Source organism: Bidens hawaiensis, unplaced genomic scaffold (assembly GCF_021521415.1).
Source record: "Bidens hawaiensis isolate Kalapana, Puna unplaced genomic scaffold, B.hawaiensis_p1.1 tig00015451_1, whole genome shotgun sequence".
NCBI classification, from domain to species: Eukaryota; Viridiplantae; Streptophyta; class Magnoliopsida; order Asterales; family Asteraceae; genus Bidens; species Bidens hawaiensis.
In genome coordinates this window covers 210,702-237,922 of record NW_027492381.1, presented here as the reverse complement: position 1 = coordinate 237,922, position 27,221 = coordinate 210,702, and the positions used below count along the sequence as shown (strand labels likewise).

The 27,221-nt window shown below is 37.1% G+C and overlaps 1 protein-coding gene and 2 pseudogenes across 2 annotated transcripts; 2 read left to right on the top strand and 1 right to left on the bottom strand.

Moving 5' to 3' along the window:
* Positions 1-4,210: 4,210 nt before the first annotated feature.
* LOC143549210 (CBS domain-containing protein CBSX5-like) lies at positions 4,211-6,272 on the top strand (annotated as a pseudogene). Its single transcript, XR_013138103.1, has 2 exons — positions 4,211-4,620; positions 5,398-6,272. The product of XR_013138103.1 is annotated as a CBS domain-containing protein CBSX5-like (transcript).
* Positions 6,273-9,404: 3,132 nt separating this feature from the next.
* Positions 9,405-12,583, bottom strand: LOC143549230 (ultraviolet-B receptor UVR8-like). The gene is made up of 5 exons (XM_077040178.1): positions 12,023-12,583; positions 10,977-11,189; positions 10,426-10,905; positions 9,926-10,033; positions 9,405-9,839 (listed from the first exon to the last, which is right to left on the bottom strand). Exons 1-5 carry the CDS (start codon positions 12,329-12,331, stop codon positions 9,510-9,512), a joined length of 1,440 nt encoding a protein of 479 aa, XP_076896293.1. The 5' UTR covers positions 12,332-12,583; the 3' UTR covers positions 9,405-9,509.
* Positions 12,584-24,661: 12,078 nt separating this feature from the next.
* On the top strand, positions 24,662-25,333 carry LOC143549209 (putative 2' cyclic ADP-D-ribose synthase BdTIR; annotated as a pseudogene).
* Positions 25,334-27,221: the final 1,888 nt, after the last annotated feature.

Sequence of the window (27,221 nt, the reverse complement as noted above, 5' to 3'; positions counted from 1 at the left end):
GCATGTAAGATTCTAACATAAAAACTGATAACTGCCTAAAAAATTACTAGTTGGACCAAACACTTGTTATGACATTTACAAGTCAACATCTTCTCCTTTTAATCAAGGCCACATACTTGGGTTAGGTTCATTGGGATGAATTATGTTGTAATTTTGTTTATATCCAATCTTATAAATTACTTAGAGAATCGGGTTCTATATAGATTTCTCTAATAAGGATGGCTAACATGAAACGTATGGACTAGAAAAACAAAACAACCCAGGTTTAACTCCATGATTTAATATGAACATTAGGAACTAGACAAATAAAATGACTCAATGTTTGATTCTATTATATATTTCATGAATAAGGATTGGTTAACATGAACAACCTCAGATTTGACAAGCAAGAGACTTATTTACCACAAACTTAAAGTGATGTTCAATTATTTACATGTCTACCCTTTTTTGGTAAAGAAATTATAATTTGAAATTAAGTCAATAAGATATTAGAAATTATAAGAACCACATAATATATTTGTACATAATGAATAACATGTAATAAAAGTAATGTGTGTCTGTATGAGAGTGTGACAGTTATACGTAAATGCCTTATGTGTCACAACAATGCAATACGTATAAGCATGGTTGTATGACTAAGCGCCACAAAATCGCTAGTCCTCACCAACCATCCGACTAGTGACTAACGATTACTACAATACCGTTATAAAGTTATTGCAACTCTCAGTGTATAAGTTTTGAAATCAATGCGTGGTGTGTGTGTGTGTGTCGGTTCTTATAGAAGATTCAAAAAACGTGTGAAATGCTCTCTAGTCGTTGACCTTGCTTCATATAAGACCAGAAAGAACGCAGTGACGGAATTGCATTTAGCAGGAAAAACAAAACTAGTTGATCATATTCTTGTCAAAATCTTTCTAATGCGCTACATAAAAGTAAAATCACTAGATTTAATCATGTTATGTCCCTTGTACTTGCGTGTTTGCCTCACTGGTTTTGTTATCCACGAAGTTCATTCCAGCCGTTGATCTCTCTTCAACAATTATTCGAAATTTTAGATATTTTAGGTTTAGAATTTCGAATAACTCAGTTTATGATAGGGGGTGTTAATTCCGGGATAGTATAGGGGTTTGGACAAGTCTCGTTCCACGTCTTGATCAAAGAACGCTTTGTAATATCCATCACTCATGTTATCTTCAGGGTAGGGTTCGGCTATACCAGCTTCCTTGGCCTTGCGTATGTAGTTCTCAATGTGAGCTTTAAACGACATCTAATATTTATAGGTGGTTTAGAATGTAGAGAGGGATAGAAAGGTTACCAGCCTATCTTATCTTTAAAACAAATAATCAAATAATTTTTTTATACTTGGATCGAAGCTTGGGTATTGTTTTATGATACCCAATTCGCTAAGATCGATGGCTCTGATACCAAGTCTGTCACACCCCCTTCCAGGGCCTAGGAGTGTGACCCATAACTTGGTATCGTGTTTGTAAATAAATCAGAGTTGCGTTAGTTTGCGGAAGTCTTATAAAACTATAAGGATCAAAAGTGTAACATTTAAATATATTCAAAAGACGGGATTGTAAATACCCGTTTTAAGTTAACAAAAGGTTATTTGTTTATGTTTACAAAACCACCACATTAAAACATTAAGTTCACAAAAAGAATCCGAGCCATCGGATATTAGTACTTCGTCATGCCAAGCTCTAGCTTTGTTCACCTGCAAAATGTAAGAAAATACGTCAGCAAGGAATGCTGGTGAACAAGCTGACGCAAAAATAACTCTTTTACTTTATTACCCCTCGAGACTACGCCTGCCTCGGCCCAACATGGCTTAGGAATAACAAAGTCAAATAACACATTATAAATATGAGCCTCTACGCTAGGTCACCTCAGCAAACACCGCAACGTTCGACTTAGTTAAGTATCCGTAAATATACCCATAAGGTCGTACTCCCTGCAGGAGAGCGTCCTACGACCAAGGGTGGTGCGATCATGCCCATACATCGCATAGTACCACCTATGTAAGGATCCAGACATACGTATACCACAGCCTGAGGGCTAGGTTTATACCCTTTATTTATAACGGTTTTAGGAACACATAGTTCCTTGTAAACAATTTCAAATAACATGTTTGACTCATTTTAAATAAATAAAAGTTTGGGGGCGTATTCACCTTGTCTCTTTAGGATCGGCTTCACTCACCGTCCAAGGGTCTTTCCCTTTCTTTATCTCGCACCTATAGTACGAGAATAAATATTTTTTAGTCGGATACACGATCCGGCTTAAGACCTTTAGTCTTATATCTCAATCCTCGATTGAACCTTTAGTTCAATTTTTTGTTTACTTAAAAACCTTTAGTTTAAAAGTAAATTTATAAACCTTTAGTTTATATTTAGAAACCCGACGTTTCTTCTTCTCAAAGAAACGTAATTATTTTCTTTATTATTTAAGAATACTCTTTATTCATTAAATAATATTTCATAACAAAGAATATTTACACATATACTTACACACATATATATGTATCCAATAATATTCATAATCATAGTTTCATTCGTTTCTTTGTTATGTTTATTTTTCTTTTATCGAGGTATCGAGTATAACCTCGACTTAAGGCTTAAGCCTTGAATATAATATTAAGTTATATTGAATTCGATATTACGCCTAACCTTAAGTGGCGTATAGAAACCTTAGAGAATTGAGCAGCACTCCGACGCCGCTTTACTTTTCTCGATCAACTTTGATATGCCAACTTCATCACACGTCGGCACGTCTTTCGGGACTCATTGCCATAACAACGCCTTCTTGATGATTGAGGGTGGAGGGTGGCACAAACTTCGAGGAAACGGTGTACACAAACAAAGGATCGGGGCACGCTTATCGAGGCAAATTGTTTATATGATTGTCGGGACTTAGAGAGATGTTAGAGAGAGGTAAGAGAGCTGTGTTTTGTGTGCAGAATGCAATGCCCATGGTCGCTATTTATAGACTTGAAACTGGTTCCTATCGCGATACGCGATAGGTTCCTCAGCAGACCTATCGCGTATCGCGATATAGGTCTACTGACTCATAGCGTAGACCTGCCACGTGTTGACACATGGCAGGCACCGCTACACGTGGCAACACGTGGCAGTAGTGTTGCCACGTGGTAACACGTGGCGATAACCAGGGCCATGTGGCACACGTGTCACGTTGTGTCAGGTACCCCATCGCGATACGCGATGGGGCTCTCCTCTGACTCATCGCGTAGTGCGATGGGTCAGGAAATCAGAGTTTTCAAATTAAACCCTCAACTTTGGAATTTGGCAATTTTAGTCCCTAGACTTTGGAAAGTTGATACTTTGAACTCGAAATTTTCACGTTGTTACAATTCCTGACACAACCCGAAACCCGACATGAAAAAATATGGGTTTTGGGTCGGCTTACACGGCCCGTTTTTTAAGCAGGTCAAACCCGGCCTGTTTAAATAATGGGTCAACCCGAACCCGAGCGGGTAAAAAGTAAGTTGACATGTTATCCTGTCTAAGCGTTTTTGAAAGTTAATATATATTTTAAAGTTAAGTAATTAGATTTTTAATTTTTCATACATCAATTAACTTTAAAAGTATAACTAATTTCTTTTTAAACTACTTTTTACTTCTAACGTTTTTATTTTATTAGTTATAACGGTCTATTCTCTAGTTATTTTCATTCATTTGTTCTTACTTGTACTAAATATGTGAACCTAATTTTGTTAATTAAGAAATGAGTGATAAATACACAAAAAAACAATTAAATCTATCACAATTTATGAAAATGTTTAATATGAATATAAGAGTAATTAGTTGTCTACTTTATTACTAAGTCACTTGATATTACTCATATTTGTATATGAACGTAAAATAGTTTAACCCGAAACACGACCCGAACACAACATGAATTTAATTGAGTCGACACGACACGAATAAATATGTTGATTGGGTTAGGGTTAAAGAATCTCAACACAATAACCCGTCAACCCAAAACACATCAGTCCGTAAACACGCCAACCCAACACAAATGACACCCCTGATTTCTGATTTGAAATGTTTTCTGGCCACTTCCAACAAACACATGATTTTTCCATATCCATAGAGATGAATAGTACTCAAGCACATGATTTGTACAAACAACATCATTTAAATTTTATCTTTATTATACAAAATTATAATAAAAAAAACATTTATACAAGTGCTTATAAATACATCTCGCCACATCAACACACACTCTCTATTTCACACCCACATCGTCGCATTTTCGTCACTAAAACCAGTGTATGGCAAATCGCTTGTTAGCACATGAAGTATCCGACCTTTGCCTCGGCAAGCCACCACTCACCTCCTTACCTATCTCCGCCACCATCCACCACGCCTTAACCGCCCTTAAATCCTCCAACGACACCCATATCAGCATCTGGACTTGCGACCACTCCACGACCGAAAACTGCCGTTGCGTTGGTAAAATCTGCATGGTTGATATTATTTGCTACCTATGCAAACAAGACAACATATTGTCACCTTCCAACGCGCTTAAAGCGCCTGTTTCGGTCTTGTTGTTGCTTGTTCTGGCCGAGGTTGTTCAGCATGTGGAACCCTCGTATAGGTTTGGTTAAACTTCTTCATTAATTGGTGTAGCTTGTTGCCGGCTTTCCTTTTATTTTGATGTTAATTAAATCAGAATATGGTTTGAGCTTATAAGAAAAAAATTGGTTTTTATTTTCATTATTTGTTTTTTGAATATTTTTTTTTGAAGCAACTTTACTACTTTAGTTAGTTTCTTGACTTCTTCATTTCTTCATTACTTGTTTTCTGGATTTTAGTAAACAATATTGTGCAAATGGACAAGAAATGACTATATATATATATATATATATATATAGGGGATAAACTTTGAAAAGTATTATTCTGAACAAACGTTTGAACAATATGCAAATGAACATTCTTATTATAAGGGTCAAACTTTGAAAATTATTGATCAAAACTGTTGTTTGAACAATATGCAAATAAAATTTAAGACTGTAGAAGTCAAACTTTAAAAATATTGATCAAAACATTTGTTTGAGTAATATGTAAATGAACATTTTTACTACATGAGTCAAACATTGAAAATTATTGATCAGAAAAACTGTTTGAACAATATGCAAATAGATTTTTTGTCCATAGGGGGTCAGATTTTGAAAAATATTGGTCAAAATAGTCGTCCGGCTAACATCCGGACGACAATATGGCCATTGACTGTCAAATTTTGAAAACTTTTGTTAAAACAGCCGTCCAATCTTTGTCCAGACCGGACGACTGTTCAAAACTGTGTGGGATTAGATAAAGTAAATTTTTTTTTAAATGTCTTGATTCAATTTTTTTATTACATTTTTTTTTTCAGTTTGCTTGATGCAATTGATTTTATCATCAATGGAGCTCAGAATCTTGTGGTGCCAATAAAGAACACAACTTCAAAAAGAAAACAACTCCGGCAGCTACCGTCAATAGCTCCGACGACTCACACCGGCTGCCGTGAATTCTGCTGGTTGACACAAGAAGATGTCATGAGGTTTCTTCTAAGTTCAATCGGATTATTCTCTCCGACCGCGGCATATTCAATCGAGTCACTCGGAATCATCACGACGGATATTCTCACCGTAAATTACCATTCTCCGGCGTCGAAAGCGCTCGACGCCATTTCAACCTCTCTCGCCGACCAAACGTCCGTCGCAGTCATCGACGACGACGGTGTATTGATTGGAGAAATCTCGCCGTTCACTTTGAACAATTGCGACGAAATGGTCACGACCGCAATCACAACGTTATCCTCTGGCGACCTCCTGGCTTACATAGACTGTGGGGGGCCGCCAAAGGATATTACTAGGATTGTGGAATCCAGGTTAAGAGAGAGAAATTTGTACGGAATGCTGGACGAGTTTTTGACTTACTCGTCTGGGATTCCGTACTGTAATTCCAGCTCTTCTTCTTCTGATGAAGAAAATGTTTTGTCGCCTAGTACTGCTAGGTCTAGGCGGTACAAACGGATAGACAGCTGCAAGGATAATGAGGAGGTCTGAGGTGATCGTGTGCCATCCGGGAAGCTCGTTGGTGGCGGTGATGATTCAGGCGATCGCGATGCGAGTGAGTTATGTGTGGGTGATTGAAGAGGATTGTAGTGTGGTTGGAATTGTGAAGTTTTCAAGCATGTTGAAAGTTTTTCAAGAACATTTGGAGAGCATGATTTACTAGGTCATGAAAATGAACTATAGAGAAAGATGAAGGGTAAATTGCGTAAATATGAACTATTTAGGTTGTTTACTTGTTCTATTATTATTATTATTATTATTATTATTATTATTAAGTATAAATAAAAAGAAAAATTTATTTCACAAATTTTATTTTATTTCGTTGTTTTTTTGGCATTGCTTATAATTATTAATAAAGACAAAATTTGTTACGAATATTTCCTAAAATGTAATTTGATATGAAAAGTTGCTTGTCAAATTACTTTATGTTTAAAATGGACATTAATAGTTAAAATTTGTTTAATTATAAATGGAATTTATTTAAACAAATCGAAAACTACAAATTGTAAATCTTAATCAGTCTGATCAACTCGATTGACGGTTCGAATTTGGTTCGTGTTGAGTTTGAAGTTTTTCAATTTCTGTTCTAGTGATGAATACCTCTATTTTGGGTAGTGAATGAACGGCTTATTTTCAAAAATATGAGTGTAGTCACTTTATATTATATCATACCAATAAAACCTACATAATAGCCATGATATGAACTTATGATTAATCTAATATTTTCAACCATCAATGAATGTATATGTGTTCAAGTTCTCTCATTTGAAAACATAATGAGAACTAAAAATATTTTTAAATAAGCCCGGACTTTTGTTAAATGTGATGATGATAGAGCGAAATAATTTAATAAAAAGTAGAGAATGAATAACAGATCTCATGATAAGATGTGAAAAGTTTATAAAATTTCATAGAAAAAGTGTGAAAATTTAATCATGTCTTAAAAAAAGCGTGCATGTTTGATGATGGTATCAATATCATAAACAAAAACATAAAAGCATGATGAAGCAAGTATTATTTTAAGTTACTTCAACAATGTTTACAAAAGTAGATATAATTTATATAATTTATTATTGAGGTTGATAGGAAAAAAAAGGAAAATTTCTAAAATAATCCAAAAGTAGAGAGATTCCTAAAATAGTCTAAAAAACTTCAAAATTCCCAAAATAGTCTTTGGAAAATCATCTCCGGTGTCACATATGGATTCGTGACGTGAGATTTGGTTAACCAGTCACATGTTGATACGTGTAAAGCTGACGTGAAATTTACATTGAAACATGTCTTCCGGTCTTTCCCGATACCTTTCAATCCAAAATCATCTCCACATAAACCATGATTTCGAATGGAATTTATCGGGCCCGTGAATTTTCAAAAAAAAGATGAAATTGACGTATTTTTGAAATTCATCTCCTCAAATGCATTTAAGGTGCATATGATAGCTGATTAAACATGTATGACACATAATTTTTTAAAACATGTATGACACGTAATTTTTTAAAACATGAATTATCATTTTATAACTTATAAAGTATGACTTATTTTTATTATTCTTACCAAGTTACCATTATTATCATTAACATTACTATTAATCATTTGTTAAATAAATAAATATATAAATAAGCACCTCATCACCACATCGGTCATGTTGGTTGAGAAGAAAAAAACATGTCCAATGCCTCGTGCAATTGTGTCTTCGTTAACAGCTTTCACGTGGTTTTATTTTACTTCATACGTACAAAACATTACGTGGCGTTTCACCTTGTTCATACTACGTGTGTCATTAAAGACATAATTACGTGGAACGTGTAGCTAGTTAGTCACCTGCCAGCCACATGCCTATTCACACATCAAATTAAGCGCCTAAAATAACACAAACTTTATGGATACTTAATATTTAATAATACTTTAATAGGTATATATATCATAAGGTAACAGTATTATTAATCGTATTTACGTTGCTGGGTAGTAACTAGTAAACAATAGTAATTAGATCCCCAAGATAGCTTTAAAACATTTGTGTCACTTTACATGTTATTATGTTAAAATGGTAAAATATATGTCTAGGTTCAATTAAGTATTAAAACATCTACTATATATAAATACTTTCTAATTGTGTCTAATATATTTTATGTTGGGCTGGTGTTGCCTGTTTTGTTGTTAGCTGTTGTGGGCTTGGATATTTTGCTGGGCCATAATAGATATTGAATGGGTTTATAAACGCGTATATGCGCATAAAAAGGTGCACACATCGGGTTTTTCAAATAACTAGTTCCGAGCGGGGGTCGGGTATAGGAAAATCGGACATTGGTAATACATTGGTCGGGCTCAGGTCCGGGTATTGCCTCTAAAAACCATACCATATGCATCGGGTTTAGGTCGGTTATAGAACCAAGTATTTCAAAACCGAGTATTTTTAATACCCTATTTCCGAGTATTAAAAAAACCCTATTTTCGGGTTTTCTTGGGGTATTTTTCGGGTATAGATTGGATTTTTTAAAGACTGCACTTTTTAGGGTATTTTCGGGTATTTTTAAGGTATTTTTCGTTTCGGTTATAGATCGGTATTGGAAAAACCCGCTTCTCGGTATGGAACCGGTTCCAGTTTTCGGGTATTAGCGGGTATAAATCGGGTCCGGTTCCGGGTACGGGATTTGGTACTGAAATGCATACTCTATCAATACCATACAGCTAGGGTCGGGTACGGGTTCGGGTATTAAAAACCCGGGTATTTTTTCGGGTTCGGGTCTATTGTGCACAAATCGGGTTTTTCTATTACCTAATGAGGTTCGGATATGACTGGGTATTGAAAAATCAGGTATTGGCCATACCGGTTCGGTATCAGGTCCGGTTATTGGGTGGAAACACTGTACCTGGTGTCACCGGTTTCGCTTAGGGTATGGAACCCGGTAATATGGTGTTACTTAGTCTAATCTGTTTTGTGTCTTCTACTAATTACAAAGTAAAGTTTGTGACTTGGTCTAGAGATGTCTTGTTCTATCTGTTCATGTCATTTTGTCTAGACTGGCTCATATATTATCATTTAAATGATTATTATGTAATGTTCATAAGTTTCTTGGGTATTAAACATCTTAATTTGGGAATAAAAATAAATGTTTAGATTTCATGTTCTTGACACCCTAGTAGCGCTCCCTATCGGTCGCCAAATAGACCTCTTCTTTGCCTTCCTGGTTGGCTTAGCGGCTTAGCGCAGTCGAACAAGCCTCGCTTTTTCATATTAATAGAATTACACATAATTGCATATATGAATTAAGTCAACATTATATTCTCATTTATGTAAATCACCAATAGACAGTTTAAACAATTTTAAAACAAACCAATATAACTACTGCCTCAAATACACACAAACAATCCTAACCATTTTATTATTTCAACAACATCCAACAAACAACAAAGCCATCAATACTATCTACTGACAAACACCAAACTCACTTGCTTCTTCAACCGAGGTCTCAGTCGGGTTAAGACAGGATCTCAACATATCATGCCCGAGCTGTGCTCGTTCGTTATCTCCAAATCCAAATATCCGGCCTTGGTTTGTAACCACAACCGAGTGATATAAACCCGTACTTACTTGAGATATATGATGACCTTTCAGAGTGTAAAGCATTCTCGGTTTTAAAACTTTATCAGACGGACCTCGATCTGGAAACCCTAGACTCCCGAACCCCATCCATCCAAACCCGTATAAGGATCCATTATCCGTCAACACAAATGTCTTTCGCTTGCTTGCACACACCTATAAATCATAAGTTCACAAAAATGTAAATAGTATTCAATAAAAACACAAGTGTTTGGTCTGATAAATGATATGAAGTTATGAACCTGAACAGCAAGGTGAGTTTTGATGCTCGTAAGGAGCTCGGGTGTCGTTTTATCGATCTCGTCACCGTGACCAAGTGCACCACAATACCCTTTTCCCCATGTGTAAACCTGAATTTGATACATAGAACGGTATATTCAAGACTAAAAGATTATAATTTTTGGATTACAAAAAGGTCCAAACACGAGACGGACCCAAAAGTTGTGTCAGATAAGCGATCCCGAACACGACATGAATATTTGCAGATTGACACGAACACGGCCCATTTGACCCAAAGTTTTTGACTTTTTATTGTTTTCGCGTATTAATAATAATAAACGGGTTAAACTGGTCAACCCACGAGCCTGTCAGGCTAACACAAACAGGATCCATTTAGCTAAACGGGTTTGTAGAGTCCGACCCGAACCCGTTTACAGCTAACCCAAGCTTGCGAATCTCGTGTTAGGTTCGGGTCATGTCAGAAAGTCAACCCCCTAATTTAAAGTTTAGAATTTAGACTTACATAACCATTAGAATCAAGTGCAACCACGTGTTCATCACCAGCCGACACGCGAACCACATGGATCCCTTTACTCCTAAACCACTGCACCGGTCTCGGGTTAAGCTCAGTATGCTGCTCACCATGACCAAGACAGAAGTTGGTTCCAGACCCAAACGAATAAACGGTTCCATCACTAGTGACCGCAAGCGCATAACTCGGACCAGCAGCAATCTGAACCACTGGACCAACAGTCACAAGCGACTCCACCAGCTTCGGTGTCGGTCGGTCCAACGTGTCACCATGACCGAGCTGACCATGCCCACTCGTCCCACACGTGTAAACCTGATCATCATTTGTTAAAAACATAGTGAAACTAACTCCGGTAGCCACCTGCTGGCACGGGATTTCCTTTAATGATTCGACGAGCCGAGGCTTGAATATTGGCCGGTTTGTATCACTATGCCCGCAACAATAAGATGAATTATCGCCACATGTAAAAACCTACAAACATTAATAACTATTACTACTTCATTTTATCTTCAAGATTAAAATTCAATGTAAAACCTGCATACCTCTCCTGATTGTGTGACAAAGGCGGCGTGATTATGTGAGGCTGAAACGTGTGTCACGTGAGCGGGAAGTGGGAATTTAATCGGTGTAAACGTTACACATTGTGTTGTTTCTGGACCGTGACCAAGAACACCACATATACTTGAACCACATGAGTATGCAGTTGAATCTTTAATCAATAATGTGTGATACCTTCCACTTCTAATTTGCATATTCTAAATTAAACAACAAACTACCAGTAAATTGCATCAAAATCGAGATTATAATAACTACGCTTGTCAATTTTATCCGCAGCCCGCAAACCCGACCCGATAAACTGTTAACCCAAGTCCCAAAAGTACCATGGAACCCGAACGGTTCTAATTCGGTTCAATTGTATCCATCTTTGTTCTCAATACTCGAAACCTGATTAATCCAACCCGATAAAACCCCAACCCAAAAAACCCGCGAAAGATTCAATTCTAGCAATAAAATTCTCAAAACCAAAAAAACATACCCGAAAGTTGAACCCGAAAAACACCCCTGATTCTATAGGTTTTCTTCGATCGGTTTTTGTTCGATCGTGACCATCTTTGTTCTCAATACTCAGTCAAATATTTACTTTTTAATCATTATTCTTTTATTTTCTATGTCAAATACTCGAAACCCGATTAACCTAATCCAATAAAACCCGAATCCAAAAAACCCGTGAGAGATCAGGGTACGGTTTCAATTCTAGCAATAAAATTCCCAAACCCGAAGAAACCAACCCGATAAACCTGAAAGTTCAGATTTTCAGTTTCAATTCTAGCAATAAACTTCTCAAACCCCAAGAAACCGGCCCGATAAACCCAAAACCCGAAAGTACAGCCCGAAAAACACCCCTGATTATTATTATTATTATTCTACTTTTCTATGTCAAATACTCGAAACCTGATTAATCCGACCCGATAAAACCCGAACCCAATAAACCCGTGAGATATTAGGTTCAGGTAAACCGACCCAAGAGACCGGAAAGTACAACCCGAAAACACCCTTATAATAATAACAAAACCGAATAAAATCATACATTGCCTGAAGTGGTTCGAACCACATCCGAAGACTGACACACCGACTGCAAGAACCTCAAAACCCTCTTCCAATTCCGCCCACACCGGGTTAACAACTCATCCCGTGCCTTGTAACTCAAGCAACCATACACACAGTGTGTCTTACACAGCTCAAACGCCGCAAACTCAACACTATCTCTAAAACCCGAGTTCGTCAGCTCCAGAGAAACAAGATCCGACCCGGATAACCTAGACCCAGATGTTAAAATTTCAAGAATCAGATGTAAAGGTAAGTCTTCGAGTGTGGTTGGTCTTAATCGATCACCCATTTGGAATAATAATAATAATCGAAGGGTAATTTGGGAAAAAAAACAAAAAGGTTAGATTTTGAAACGGAATTTGATGAAATTGAGCCTGTGGAAATTGATGGGTGATTGATGGTAAATTGAATCGAGAATGAAACTAAACATTAGCAATTGGAATTGGGTCTTGGGTTATTATTATTATTATTGTTTAGGGCATTTGGAATTGAAGAAATGGGAGTGGAGTTTGAGTTATTAATGGCGACAATTGCTGAGTCTTGTGTTTGTATCTATAGACTTATTATTTTTTTTTTTGAAAATTGACTTTCATAAAAAACAAACACCACCAACGACTATCACCAAGACGGAGAAAGACGCCGAAAGCCAAAAACCAAAAACAACAATCATGTTACATCAAATAAACACCATCTTTTCCAATCCACTACCCCTATCTTAGATCTATTTTTGTACCAAAGAAAACCCAAAGATTTTATATCCGCAACCATTTCTACCACCTTAGTGTTCTTGCCCGAAAAAATCTTTTCATTCCTAGCCCGCCAAATCCTCCAACAAGTAATGATGACAATGCCATGAATAATCAATCTCTTGTTCCCCGTCGCACCACTAACCTTATGCACTTCCACCAGATCATTGACATGGAAAACAAAAGATCTAGGTATGTTGCACCATGAACCAATCGCATTCCAAACGGCCATAGAAATGAAACACCCGGTTAACAAGTGCTCGAGCGATTATTCATTACTCTCACATAAAGCGCAACTATGATCATCACAATGCAAATGACGTCTAGCTAAAGCCTCCTTGGTTGGAAGAGAATCCAGAACGGCCCTCCACATGAAAATATTACATTTTTTCGGGACCCAATCGCTCCATTGAAAACCGAAACTCCCAGCATCCACAACGGACCGCACCATCCAACTTTTAATCGACGAAACCTCGAACTCTTTGCAGCTACCAACCGCCCAAGACCATGAATCTTCACGGTCAACCATCACCACCCCTTGAAGGAGATCTTCCAACTCTTGTTTCTCGATCACCTCCTGATGGGAGCAAGGAGCTCTAAGCCAATCCCACACAATGCGACGAGAGGAACCAGTGACCACCAACCGATCTGCTAACAAGACATTTTTATGTTTTTCTATCGCATATAAGGACGGATACTTGTCCATAATCGGCGCCGAACCCAACCACAAATCCATCCAAAACCGAACTTGGCGGCCATTCCCAACTGTGGCCCGGATCACTCTATTAAAACCCACGCCATCAACCTTAAATTTTTTCCAAAACATAACACAATTCTTCCAAACCCCGGGAACCCCATTATTAACCGGAGCAAGCCCCCAACCGCGCGAGGACCCGTGAATAGACAACACTACTCTTCTCCACATCGCGTGATGATCGTTTAGAAATCTCCCAAGCCATTTAGTAATCAGCGCTTGATTATTAACCTCTAAACGAGCGATACCTAAACCCCCTTCTTTTATAGGTTTGGTGACTACCTCCCAAGCCACCCATGACATCTTCCTCAGTTCATCCGAACCACCCCATAAGAACCTTCTCATCAAAGCTTCTAAATCATTGGTAACCTTCTTGGGTGCCTTAAAAAGCGAAAAATAATAAGTGGGAAGACTATCCAGCACCGATTTAATAAGGGTAAACCGACCGGCAATAGATAACGAATTAACTTTCCATTTAGAAAGCCTCTTCTTGAACTTGGACACAACCGGTTCCCAATTAACCACCCTATTCATGTTAGCGCCAACCATAATCCCTAGATAAGAAAACGGGATTCTACCCGGCTTACAACCCATGAAACCAGCTTGGATATCGATCTCACCATCTTCTACACCTACTCCAAATAACACTGATTTATGGAGATTAATCTTTATCCCCGAACACAAGTAAAATATGCGAAGAATACGTTTCAAGTTATCAAAATTAAAAGAAGACCACTCTCCCATAATCATAGCATCATCCGCATACAAAAGATGGGATAAAGTAGGACCTTCATTAGGAAGAGTAATACCATGAAACGCACCTATATCACAGGCTTGTTTCAACATACCTGAAAAAGCCTCCATCAGAATAATAAAAAGAAAAGGCGATAGCGGGTCACCTTGACGAATGCCTTTATGACACCCAAATTCGAATGTAGGAGAACCATTAACAAGAACAGATGATCTGGTCGCCAACAAAATACCACTAATCCAATCACACCAGACCGAAGGAAAACCCATCTGAGAAAGAACCGACAACAAGAACTCCCAATTCACATTATCATAGGCTTTATCGAAGTCAATCTTGAACATAAAAATTCTTCTCTCCCTCTTCTTAGCCCAAGCAATAACCTCATTAGCCACCAAAGGGCCATCAAGAATATATCCCCCGGATAAGAAAGCCGACTGATGCTCTGAGACAATCTTATTCATAACCGTTTTGAGTCGATTCACTAACACCTTCGACACAGTCTTTAAAATACAACCAATGAGACTTATCGGTCTAAAATCCCCCAAAGATGACGGATTATTTACCTTAGGAATTAAGGTGATAAAAGACGATCCAACCCCCGAGCAAAAACTTTTAACACTATGAAAATGATCAAGAATATCCGCAAAATCCTTCTCGAACAACTCCCAAAAAAACCGAATGAACCTAAAATTAAAACCATCCGGCCCAGGAGCTTTGTCACTACCGCATTCAAAAACCGCCTTCTTGATCTCATGCACGGAAAAATCACTGATCAAAAAATCCGCCTCCACCGAAGACAAGACCGAAAACCCATATCCAATCAACCGAGGCCGATGTGTAATAGATTCTTTAAACTTACCAGCAAAGAAACGCAAAACTTCCTTTTTAATGAGAACCGGGTTTGTTTCCCACGCCCCATTCACTTCCAAACCCGGAAAATAATTTGAAGCTTTACGTTTATTAATAAAACCGTGAAAAAATCGAGAATTTTCGTCTCCATGAATCGCCCAATTACACCGAGCCTTTTGCTTCAAATCCCGGTAATAATGATTATCCAACTCGCCTAGCCGTCTTTTAATTTCGCTTAAAGACCATGTCTCTTCTTCCAACAAATCCCGAACCTCCATGGTTTGGTCCAAATCACGCAACTCTTGCTCCAATAAAACCCTTTCCTCCTTTTCTTTGGCTATACAATCGATCACCCATCTAGAAATAGCATCACGCAAAGCTTTAAATTTATACAACAATCTCGCGTCCGGAGAACCATGAAACGAGCCATCAACAAGCGTCTTCTTAACCAACGTCCCAAAATCCTCTCTACCAAGCCATGAATTAAAAAACCTAAACGGTTTGGGACCATAGTTCTTGGAAGAACCAATTTTCAAAACCAACGGACTATGATCCGGCTTATTCCTTTCGAGAGCAATATACTCCGCACACGGCCATTCCATAAAGAAATCCCAATTAACGAAGATTCTGTCAATACGGCTTAATTTATTTCCTGCAACAAAAGTAAAACGCCTCCCTTTCAAGGAGTACTCGTGAAGATTCGAATCATCAATGAAATCGTTAAACTCATTGGCCTCACCCACATTAAACAAAGAATTCCGCCTATCCTCGGCACACCGAACCGAGTTAAAATCTCCTGCCACAATCCACCTCCCATTACCCTCCCCGATCAAATCACGAATTTCCCTCCAAAGAGCTCGTTTAGTAACTAGATTTTGAGGAGAATAAACATTGAGAAAATGAAACAAGCTACTCTTTCCTTTCGCAGTTCCCGAAACTAGAAGCCAATTATTATTCTTGACCACCCTTTCCATACGAAAGACTTGGGAATCCCAGATCGATAATAACCCACCCGACCTTCCAGACGAAGGAACCCAATCAAATGAATACTCACCATAACCCCAAAACCTTCCCACATCCACAGAATCCAAGGAAACAAATTGCGACTCTTGCAAAACAATAAAACTAACCTCATGATGGACTCGAAGACCTCGAATCCAATCGGCTTTGCTAGAACTCCTTAACCCACGAATGTTCAGAGAAAAAACATTCATTGAACACCTTCTTGATAGCCTTCGGAAACAAGAACCTCTTTAACATTAGAAACAAAATCTTGCAAATTCTCAACACCTAACGCCTTACTCAACTCAATGGTCTTCTCCAACTCCACCTCAATCGGACCTTGGTGTTGCACCAGATCAATACCTCTACCAATCATCGAGGGCTCCGCAGTCTCTCCCTCGATGTCTCGAACCACCTCCGTATTAGTAGACAGCCCTTTGTTAAGATCCGGTGTTAAGAACTCTCCTTCAACACCTGTCTCGATACCCCTAGTAACATCCGAAGGCACGTGCATAATACCGATAAACCTATCAAGATCAAACATATCTTTATCCTCCCTTGGTCTCTTCTTAGGACGCTCCCTAGAACCACTACCCCCACTCCGATTAGAAAATAAAGACTTCCGTCTGAACTTCTTATGTCCCTTGTCTTTCAACACAGAAACATTTGTACTATCAACGTTACCATTCTCGACCGCCTCCTCATTAGAATGATCATAAGAGTTCGAAAACTCACCGACCATCACGTTAGAATTATCGTTCACACAACCATCCAACCAATTAACAACATGTTCCTTGACAGAAACTTCATTAGCTTGAGAACATTCGCCCTCTTCACGATGCACATTATGAAACTCATCCTGCACAATATTATAATCACACTTATCCTCCTCCGGTAAAACGGAACCATCATCCTCTTCATACTCTACTACACATTCCGGTATCCATTCCCCAACATCTTCATCCACCCACACTTTAAAAATTTCCCCCCTCCAATTAATGTCCACCCGATCCATAATCCGTTTGCACTCTTTACTCAACACACCGATGAGAGTATACGATAAGTTATTCTCTTCACCTGATAAGGAAGCCGATTGAACCACCTTGCCAAATCTGCTTCCAATCAAATCGAATACCTCGTCTAACACCAACTGAGCCGGAACCCCATGAACTTGGAGCCAGGCGATCCGACCCTCCTCCACACTAGTTCTATCAGACCAAGGTTCTAAAAACTCAAACCAGTCTGACCATTTGTCTTTGTCATTCAGGAAGGCATCCCTATCCCCACTAACGTAGAATACGAACACCACCGAAAGCCCTCCCAGATACTTAATATCTAATGATCTCCAACCATGCTTCCGAACCAACTTTTTCAAAGAAGTTAACGTGTGAAGATTCACCACCCTCCCCGTAAGAGCACATCCCTTCCAATGAGAAAACTGTTCCACCGAATCATCCACCTTAATCTCATCTACTTTGTTCCGATTTAACAAAGAATCAACAAAGGAACGCCCATTACCAACTGATGCATAAAGAACCCCATTCCTATCGGATCCTTCGGAACTAGGGTTTGCTTGACCACTAGGTTTTGCATGGCTATTAACAGGAACAGAAGCCGACTTCCTCCTATTACCAGAATCGGGTCTATCTAGATTCTCACCATCCACAAACCGAGCAATCGCAATAAACAACTTATACGAACCGATCCATACATCTGATAACTCATCTCCCAACCGTTTGACATCTTTCACCTCGGAAAACGATACGAAAGCAAACCTCTTGCCCCATTTATCCAACTTCCTAGCTATATAGGAACCTTCGTAACGACCAAAGCTACCCATAACATCTTTTAAGTCTTGCGAAGAACACTTTGGGGGAAAATTTGAGACAAAAAACTTCGATAAAACCTTGTCATTACCTTGAGCCTGATGATCATTCCGTTTCCCTTTCCGATTACGTGGTTGTTCCCATTCTTCTGAATCCATGCTGCCGTGGATCGCCCGAGATTTTCGGAGCTAGGGTTCTTGGCCGCGAACCAAAATAGAGGAATTGAACCGCGACGGTGATGAACGAAGGGGATGAACGGCGGCAGTGATGAACGAAGGGGCTGGTGGTGGTGATGAAGACCGGGGACGGCGATGACGGGATGATGGTGGTGGGCGACGGGTCTGTATACGGAGGATTTGGTGGTGGAATTGGTGGTGGTGATGAAGGCCGGTGACGGGAACGGGGATGGTGGTGGTGATGAAGGCCGGTGACGGGGACGGGTGGTGATGAACGATGGTTGGGTTTGGACGGCGACGGGGATGGTGGTGGTGGGGTTTGTACGGAGACGGGGTTGGTGGTGGTGGGGTTTGGACGGCGACGGGGTTGGTGGTGGTTTAGGGTTTGGACGGCGACTATATATATCTATAGACTTATTATTGACAAAAAGTAGAATACAACACTCTGTTTGTGTACACGTGGAAGGTTGTGATTGGAGTGATGTGTTAATTAATGTGTCAGATTGGCACTAGGTTAATTTGAATTATACGTTCAAGATTGTGCAACTAGTCCACATTATTTGTTCAAGACCCATCACTAGTTATACCCAGGCATGATTAATTGTTATTTGTAATTAATGTCGGTACGATTTACTACTTCTTTGAATGGATCTCATTATGTTGAGAGTAACTATCTTGTGATAAAGACGTCTTGCCTCTGTATAGAAAATACGTGTAAGTATTTTAATTGTGTTTACCCAAATACTGCTTTACGGCAAGGATGTCATCCCGAAGGGTGCTACCAAAGGTGAGGGACGATGTTTCAACATCTAAGTTTAGTGAAGTAACTAAAAAAGTGAAAACGTCCAGCCACATAACTGTCAGGTAGACCTAGAAACGCTTTTTTTTAATCTTTTTTTAACATGAGAAAGAATTTAATTGGGTAGAATCTGAGTAGCCAAACCCTCTTTTTAGGGGTGCAAATGAGCCGAGCTGCTCGCGAGCTACTCGAGATCGGCTCATTAAAAAGCTCGTTCGAGCCGAGCTTTTCGAGCCCGAGCCCGAGCTCAAGCCTAAAAATAAGCTCGTTTAATAAACGAGCCCGAGCCCGAGCTTTACTTATCGAGCTCGAGCAGGCTCGCAAGCCTAAACGAGCCTGCCATTTGTATATATATTTTTTTAAATATATATTTAATAATTATTAATTAACAAATATAATGTTGTGAAAAATAAATAAAAATAACTGAATAATATATATTCTTTTATACAAAAAATTATAATAGAAAAAAATATATAAAATAATTATAATTATATAAAAAAATAATTGATAAATAGTAAACGAGCCGAGCTCGAGCTTCAAAAACCATTCACGAGCCGAGCTCGAGCTTTGAAAATAGAGCTCGAAACGAGCCGAGCTCGAGCTATGTGTAAGTTAAACGAGCCGAGCTCGAGCCTAGTCGAGCTCGGGCTCGGCTCGTTTGCACCCCTACCTCCTTTATTCCTTAGCGTCGCTAACAACATCACCCAATGGCAACCCCCCCCCCCCCCCCCCCCCCCCCCCTCCCCACACACCCCCACTCACACACAACCACTTCGGTTGGTCTTATATCTATTCTACAGCTAAAAATGGGAAAAGAATGAGGCTAGAGAAATAACTTAAAAGTCGAGAAATTGCTTTAGTAATAAAATCAACATAGATAGTCAATAGTAAATAGGAAGAGGAAAAAATTGCCAAGGCACATGTTAATGAAAAATGAATAAATAGTTTTATATTTCCAATTTTGTGTCGTAAATATGTTTGATTGGTTAGAAGATTTGAGATCAAGGTTGGACGGCTAATACTCTTGCCATTTGGAAAGCTGACCATAGTTTAAAATTTATAAGCAGTTTAGGAGTTGAACGAGATCAGTATTTAAATCTTCATAACAAATGGACTGCAAAATGTATTGTATCTTAACTCTTAAGTGCTTAGATATGTTTTTTGAAACAGTATTATATACTAGTAATTTAAATAATAATAAAAAGTAAAATAATTATTTATAAATCCGGTTTAGTAATACACGGTTTGACTTAGTAAACTAGTTTGTTTTAAGTAATTATTTGTATATGTATATATAATTCGTATATTGATAATATTAATAATGATAGAAACCTGTAATACATAAAGACTATACAAATATTTTTATCGTGCATGTGATGTTTGCATCTCTGATTCTCGTCGTTATGTCTTGTCTGCGAAGACCCTATCGTTTCATATATCTCATACCAATGGACCAACCGGCTTAAATTGACATATGACCCGTTTAGTTTAAACCCGTTTCAGGATATATTAATTGCTGGCCTATGTCATTTAATATCATTTGTTATTGTGAGGCTACCTAACACTCAATGTCGTGTGATATAAATAAAATGTTACTTTTTCCATCTTTTTGGCCCTTAAAGTCCTCTCTTTTTAATACCACTTTTTCTAAACCCTAAATGCTAGACAAGTTAAGTCTACCATCTCCATAAATTTCTAAGCAACACACGTTGAGACCCATAAAGTGGAAAACGAACACACAACACCAACACGTTATAGCGAAGCAAGTTGAGTACATTCAACGTCTCTCCCGTTAAAACATGTCTTGATACATGAAAGTATCGAGTGTTCAAGGACCTTGTTGAATTAGCTTATAGTGAAAAGTAGTTATTCGAAATGTTAGTCTAATGTTAAATCTGATGAAAAATATCTCGTTGGGTGCTTCTAAGCTAGCTTGATGGTTACTTTTAATGTTACATAAAGAGGTTTTCAAACGGATAAATAATAAAACTCGAAGACATGTCAAATTAAAAACAAAAAATAGATTGATTTATATATTTATACCTCTTAATAGGGGTTCTAATAATAATTTAGGTTAGATAAAAGGGTTGAATAAACCGTATAATATTTAATGTATTATACAATTGGCTCATAGGACTTATACACTTAACTTGTTATTAAGTGTAGTAGACCACTTTTAGATCATTTATTATATATTAAAATATGATATTGTTAGCTTACCTAACAATCAATGTTATGTGATGCAAATTCATTAATAATTTTCTTTTCTCAGATTTTTTAATTGACAAACCATTTGTTAGATAACTAGCGAGACCCGTGTATTGTGACGGAAATTCGGTCAGTATTGGTTTGATTTGTTACGGTATCAGTATGGTACCGGTTTTTACTATAGCAGCCAACGAGCGTAAGAAAAGCAAAAGCTGCTTGAAAAATCTGGGCCCAAAGAAAAAGACACCTAAAATTAAATCATCTTAACATTTCATGATTACCATAATATTAAACAACTAAATTATAAAATTAATTACAATCGAATTGTTTTTCTTGTTGCTCCAAAGATGCCAAAAACTACAACGGTGACATGGAATCCAATGGATTTGCAGATGTTTTTGCCTTTTGTATTGGTTTGTGAATTTACATTAAATTTGTATAACGTGACTTTGTTGCAATTCGTGTGTTGGTGTTTAGGTTCTTAAAAGAATAGGAAAGACACCACAGGTTGGGTTTGTGGGCTAATATCCGGCCCAACCCAAAAGTAGAAATATGCAGTGATCTAACTAGAAGTGCATAAAAAACCCGAACACGGAACCGGACCCGAAATAAAAACCCAGAACCGGGTTTTCAATACCTGAACCGGGTTTTTAAGACCCGAACCCGTACCCGACCCTACCCGTAGGGTACGGATAGGGTTTGCATTTTGGCACTAAAACCCGAACCAGAATCGGACCCGATTTGTACCCGGTAATACCCGAAAACCCCAGCCGGTTCCATACCCGGAACCGGGTATTTCAAATACCCAATGTATACCCGAAAAATATCTTAAAAATACCCCTAAAAAGTGCAAACTTTTAAATAATCCAATCTATACCCGAAAAATACCCGGAAAAAAACCTGAAAAAACCCGTAAATAGGGTTTTTCAATACCCGATAATAGGGCATTCAAATACCCGGTTTTAGAATACCCGGTTCTATACCCGACCCGAACCTGATGCATAGGGTATGGTTTTTAGAGACAATACCCGACCCAAACCGACCCGATTATTATCAATACCCGGTCATACCTGAACCCATGTATTTAAAAACCCGATTTGTGCACCTCTAGATCTAACATCTAGCTTTTGGATCCAGTGGAGCTGGTTTACACATGACATACTGAGTCAGGAATCGATATGTTTCCTTCCCATTGGGCCAAGTGGCGGCGACACATGATTGGGTCACGCCAATTTAGTTATTTTTAGTTCCTGTATGGTAGTGTACGTAATAGAAACCGATCTAATTCGCATAGACTCACAATCTCAACATTCGGAACTGACAATGCTCGGGTTTCACCAACGCTCGAGTTTTACCGGCTGACGCCACGCCATTGGTCCACCTCAATTTATATATTTTTTTGTTCTTTTTTTTTGTTTTAGTTCAGACACTGTACTGAACGTAACCGACCGAATTCGAGTCGACTCACCAAACAAACGTCCTTTTAAAGATTTTATTTGTTAATATTTTTATATGTTAATTTGACGAACTTATTTTATGGGTTTTAACGTTCAGATTTTACTAACATTGTTTTTAATGTTATAAACCATAAAATCATATATATAATTCAAATTAAAAAAAATCATATATTCAAAGTTGAATTGAATTGAAATTCAAAACCTGACTTCAAATCACTTGCTAACTTGATTTGAAAATTCAAAACCCCAATTCAAGATTAGAATTTGAATTCGGATGGATCCGAATTTCTAGTTTTCGAGTCTGATTCGTATAGTGAGAGTCCCTCGTTTCAACCCATGACATTTCACCTCAAAATATTGTTTCGAAAAAGAAATGTGTATAAAAGTCTCATTAGTAAGGACAAATTTGATGAGCTAAAAAGAATATTGAGATAGCTACATACTAAGAACAAATGTGACTAGAGGTACAAAGAAGATTCATACGGATACAAGTCAAAGAGGCATTAAGCTAGTAAAATGGTACGGTACTTCTCCGGGTTTATACTTGATTATAGACAATGACATTGAGACAATAAGACCATCAAGTCATTCAATAAAAGTAGCTTACTAAGTCTTAAACGGGTTTGATGGGCCAGTTCGGTTTAGTACAATCCTAAAACGACTAGTTGATTAAACGAGCTAGACATGCCAACCCGAATCTACCATGTCTATTTTTCAAATGAACAATCAAAATCTTATATTTTCCTTGTTATTACCACTCCAAGACTTCTCCATGCCTTGACAAGAAAATTTCAAAAACGTTTGCTCGTATTTTACATAGAAATATATTGTTTGAACAAAAGGAGATTAGTTTTAAACTCAACATATTATAAATTTGTAACTACATATCTAAAGCTCGAATTTGGCTGTTTAGTATTTTTATAAATGTAAATTCCTTATATCATTCTTTTGAAAGGCGGTTGGTTAAATCAAACACTCATAGCAAGAGGTGACGTGAAAAAAAAGTTAAAAGTACAATAATAGATTCTTACACAACTCGGTTATAGTAATTTTACTTTTTTGGTTCCTTGTAATATACCAAAGGCACGCGAAATGTAAAATATCATCATATAACGTAGGTTTGTTGTGTCAAATATTATTATGAACTGTATCATTCCTGAATATTCATATAATCCAACAAGTGACAAATATAATTAAACGGTTCAAGTCTCTTCTTTTATGTATTAAAAAAAACCCTCCACATTTGTTCGTAAATATTTATTTATTGTGTCAACCGATTGATTAATCACCTTTTCAAATTTAAGTGTCATATTATATTGTACCTAAATTATATATAGTAATCTAATATTGACAAACGTTTTACCATCGTATATGAAAACAAAATGGTTGAAAAACGTATTTGAAGGTTCTTTGGAAATTCCCATGACTGAAAAAACATTCAAAGAGTCCTTCGTCGCTTTGTCTACTGTCAATATATTCTTATGCCTTAACATTGATTGATTCAAACCTTTTCTTTTATTAAATAATTAACTAAATTAAATATTTTAATATATATATATATATATAAATATAAAAACCGTACTTATAAATAGATACAAGTTTTCGACCATATATTATTACATTGTTGGTGCGTAATTCTTTGAAACGTGTCTTGATTAGTTTAACCAATGACGAACCTAAGCATTGTTAAAGTGATTGGAGAACTTCATTTTACGTTATTTGATATCTGATACTCAGTTTTTTTATAAAATATATGAAAAGTAAGTCGTATATTTAAGTTCCCCCACCAATTAAGTTTAGAGGGTATTAAGAGTTGCATCTTTGAATCGGTCCATTCACAACATATATGTTATAATATAATTGTAAGTTGCACCTTTTTTACTATTTAGGTCATGCATGCTTACTTCTATTCTAATAATTCCAAAACAAGACATTCTCATTCAATTCCATCATCTATAAATACAAACCTTTAACACAACCTTAAACTCCAACCTAAGCTAAAACAAAAACTTTTAAGATTTAACTGCTTTCACTTTCCTAAAAAAGAAACCATGCAACGTGCAGCCATGTTAAAACACCATCAAACGCCAAATAGCATTACAAAAGGCCCAACGAGCGGTTCAACCCGCGTGTGATGTTTTCATAAACCATCGGGGGATCGATACCAAAAGATCAATCGCCTCTTTGCTCTACCACCAACTTGTGTTGTCAAGAATCCCGTCGTTTCTTGACAACAAGAACATGAAACCGGGTGATAAACTTTTTGAGCATATTGATAATGCAATAATTGGGTGCAAGATTGGTGTCGTAGTCTTTTCACCGCGTTATTGTGACTCATATTTCTGTCTTCACGAACTTGCTTTAATGATGGAGTCGAGGAAAAAAGTTATTCCTATTTTTTGTGACGTGAAGCCCTCGGAGCTTCAGGTCACAGATAATAAACTATGTTCTCCGTCTGAGATTAGAAGATTCAGTTATGCGATTGAAGAGGCTAAGAATACCGTGGGACTCGCATTTGACACATCCAAAGGGTAAATATTTGTTGATATATATAATCATTTTATTAATTTATTTATTTATTGGAAGTTTTAATGTTTTTATTAACCAAAATTTACAGGAATTGGGCGGATGTGGTAACATATGCCACCGAGTTGGTTCAAGAAAGCTTGATCGAGATCAACAACGAGAAGAACGTTGCTTAACCCGCCGAAATCGTGTATTAAAACCTGCTTGTGGGAACTAATATTGACCTTATTTATGACGATTTTTTTGTTTTTGACAATAATACCCTTTTTAAGGTTGGAAGTGTAATTAGTTGGACATATTTTCATTTCTTGTAACTATTCTTTCATATCTTGAATTGTTTGAATAAAAGCTCATTGCAGATTTTTACATTTTTCTTTTGGTAAATGTTCGTATATAAATACACTTGACAATAATGTGCGTATACATATACTTTAGACGTGTAACATAGTATAACGAAATTTAAGTAATGATATATGCAAATCAAAGATCATAAATAATTAAATATCAACCAGCTGCTGTTTTCCTAGAAATCTTGATACCATCTTGCTGACAATTTGGGTTTTCAGTCAAACGTTTGATGGTCCACATAGTATAACCCGAATGCTACATTGTAACCAGGTATCCATTCGTAGTTTTTGATCAACAAACCATACAAAATAACCATGAATATCAGCTTCATTAGTCTTTTCAACACAAAAATATGTAAAAGCTTCTTTTGACTATCTTGGTCAAATTGACTACTTGTCAAGTACAAAAACAGAAGTGGCATTATAAGGGCAAGCGTAATGAGGCCGAGGAGAAGGGCGATGGGGGTGATAAATGGGTGGAACACCGCGCCCCGCGGCAATAAAAGGGCGAGAAGGGGGAGGGGTGACTAGTCTTTGTCGTCGGCGATGTTTAAAGAATATTATTAGTATAATGTTATGTGTGTGGTATATACATACATACATATATATATATATATATATATATATATAGGGAATGGTTCATGCGAGAAGTGATTTTATAGCGAGAAGTGCGAGAAGTAATTTATAACCTTTGATTAGTTTCGATCTAAGGCTTACATTAAAAGTGGCAGTATTATAATTATTGACACCCTAATTTTAATGTATTTTAAAACATAAGGGTACTTTTGTATTTTAGTTCATACATACATCTGTGAAACGCCTGTATGACAATCAATCCAACCCCCCACTTGCGGCCTAATCAACTCATAATGACTCAGTGGCTAGAATCGATTTGCTTGAAGAACTTGATACACAAAATCCTCAACTTTAACATGATTATTTGGGTACAAAGGGTATAAATAAGAATCGGTTGTTCGTTTTTAGTGTGGTGTTCTGATTAAGCATTATATGGGATTCATTGGAACTTCAAAAATAATCATGCAATCAAGGTATGCCGTTTAATTTTTGAATTTTGTTTCAATCAAATTTCATATATTCTAGAATATTAAACTTAAATGCCTATATTTGGGGTTTTTTAATTAATTAGGTTATTCGATAAAAAAAATATGATTTCAATTTGTTGGATTGATTGTAAAGATGTAGCAACGTAATGTTCACCACACATCCATATTATATTACACATAGATATGGATGATGAATTTCAAGTAAGGTCAATTTGTGTTCTAGTAAAATATTTTTGGATGCTTCAGTAAACAATAACAGCCATAATGTAGTGTGTGTAGGTGATGGTATATTGTATGTAGAATGCATTTTGTAGGTATTTAAAAAGGTTGTATAATTATATCTTATTGTATTGTATAATTAGTAATTAATATTTAGTATCCAACGGTGTATTTGGTTTATGCCTTAAACAAAATTTTAATCCTTTGTAGGGTGTAGTTTAGAGATCTATTTAATTATAAACTTATCTAGTTAGTGATACCTTCATTAAGTTTTGAATTATATTGTCAGGTCGTACTCACAGATGGAATCCTTCACAATCTCAAGCGGTAAGCCTGGTCTTAATATGAGTATTATTATGTGAATACTTTTAGTTTATGTGTATGACATGTTAGTAGATTGTGTATGATATATGCATGTTGTGTAAGGGGACTTTAGTTTATGTGTTGGCTATGTT

Excerpts from the sequence above, each read along its gene's own strand:
- LOC143549230 (XM_077040178.1), bottom strand. The coding sequence starts at position 12,331 with ATGGGTGATCGATTAAGACCAACCACACTCGAAGACTTACCTTTACAT. Across the intron at positions 11,190-12,022 it reads TTCGAACCACTTCAGGCAAT|AATATGCAAATTAGAAGTGG; the intron begins GTATGATTTTAT and ends TGTTTAATTTAG. Across the intron at positions 9,840-9,925 it reads AAACTCACCTTGCTGTTCAG|GTGTGTGCAAGCAAGCGAAA; the intron begins GTTCATAACTTC and ends TATGATTTATAG.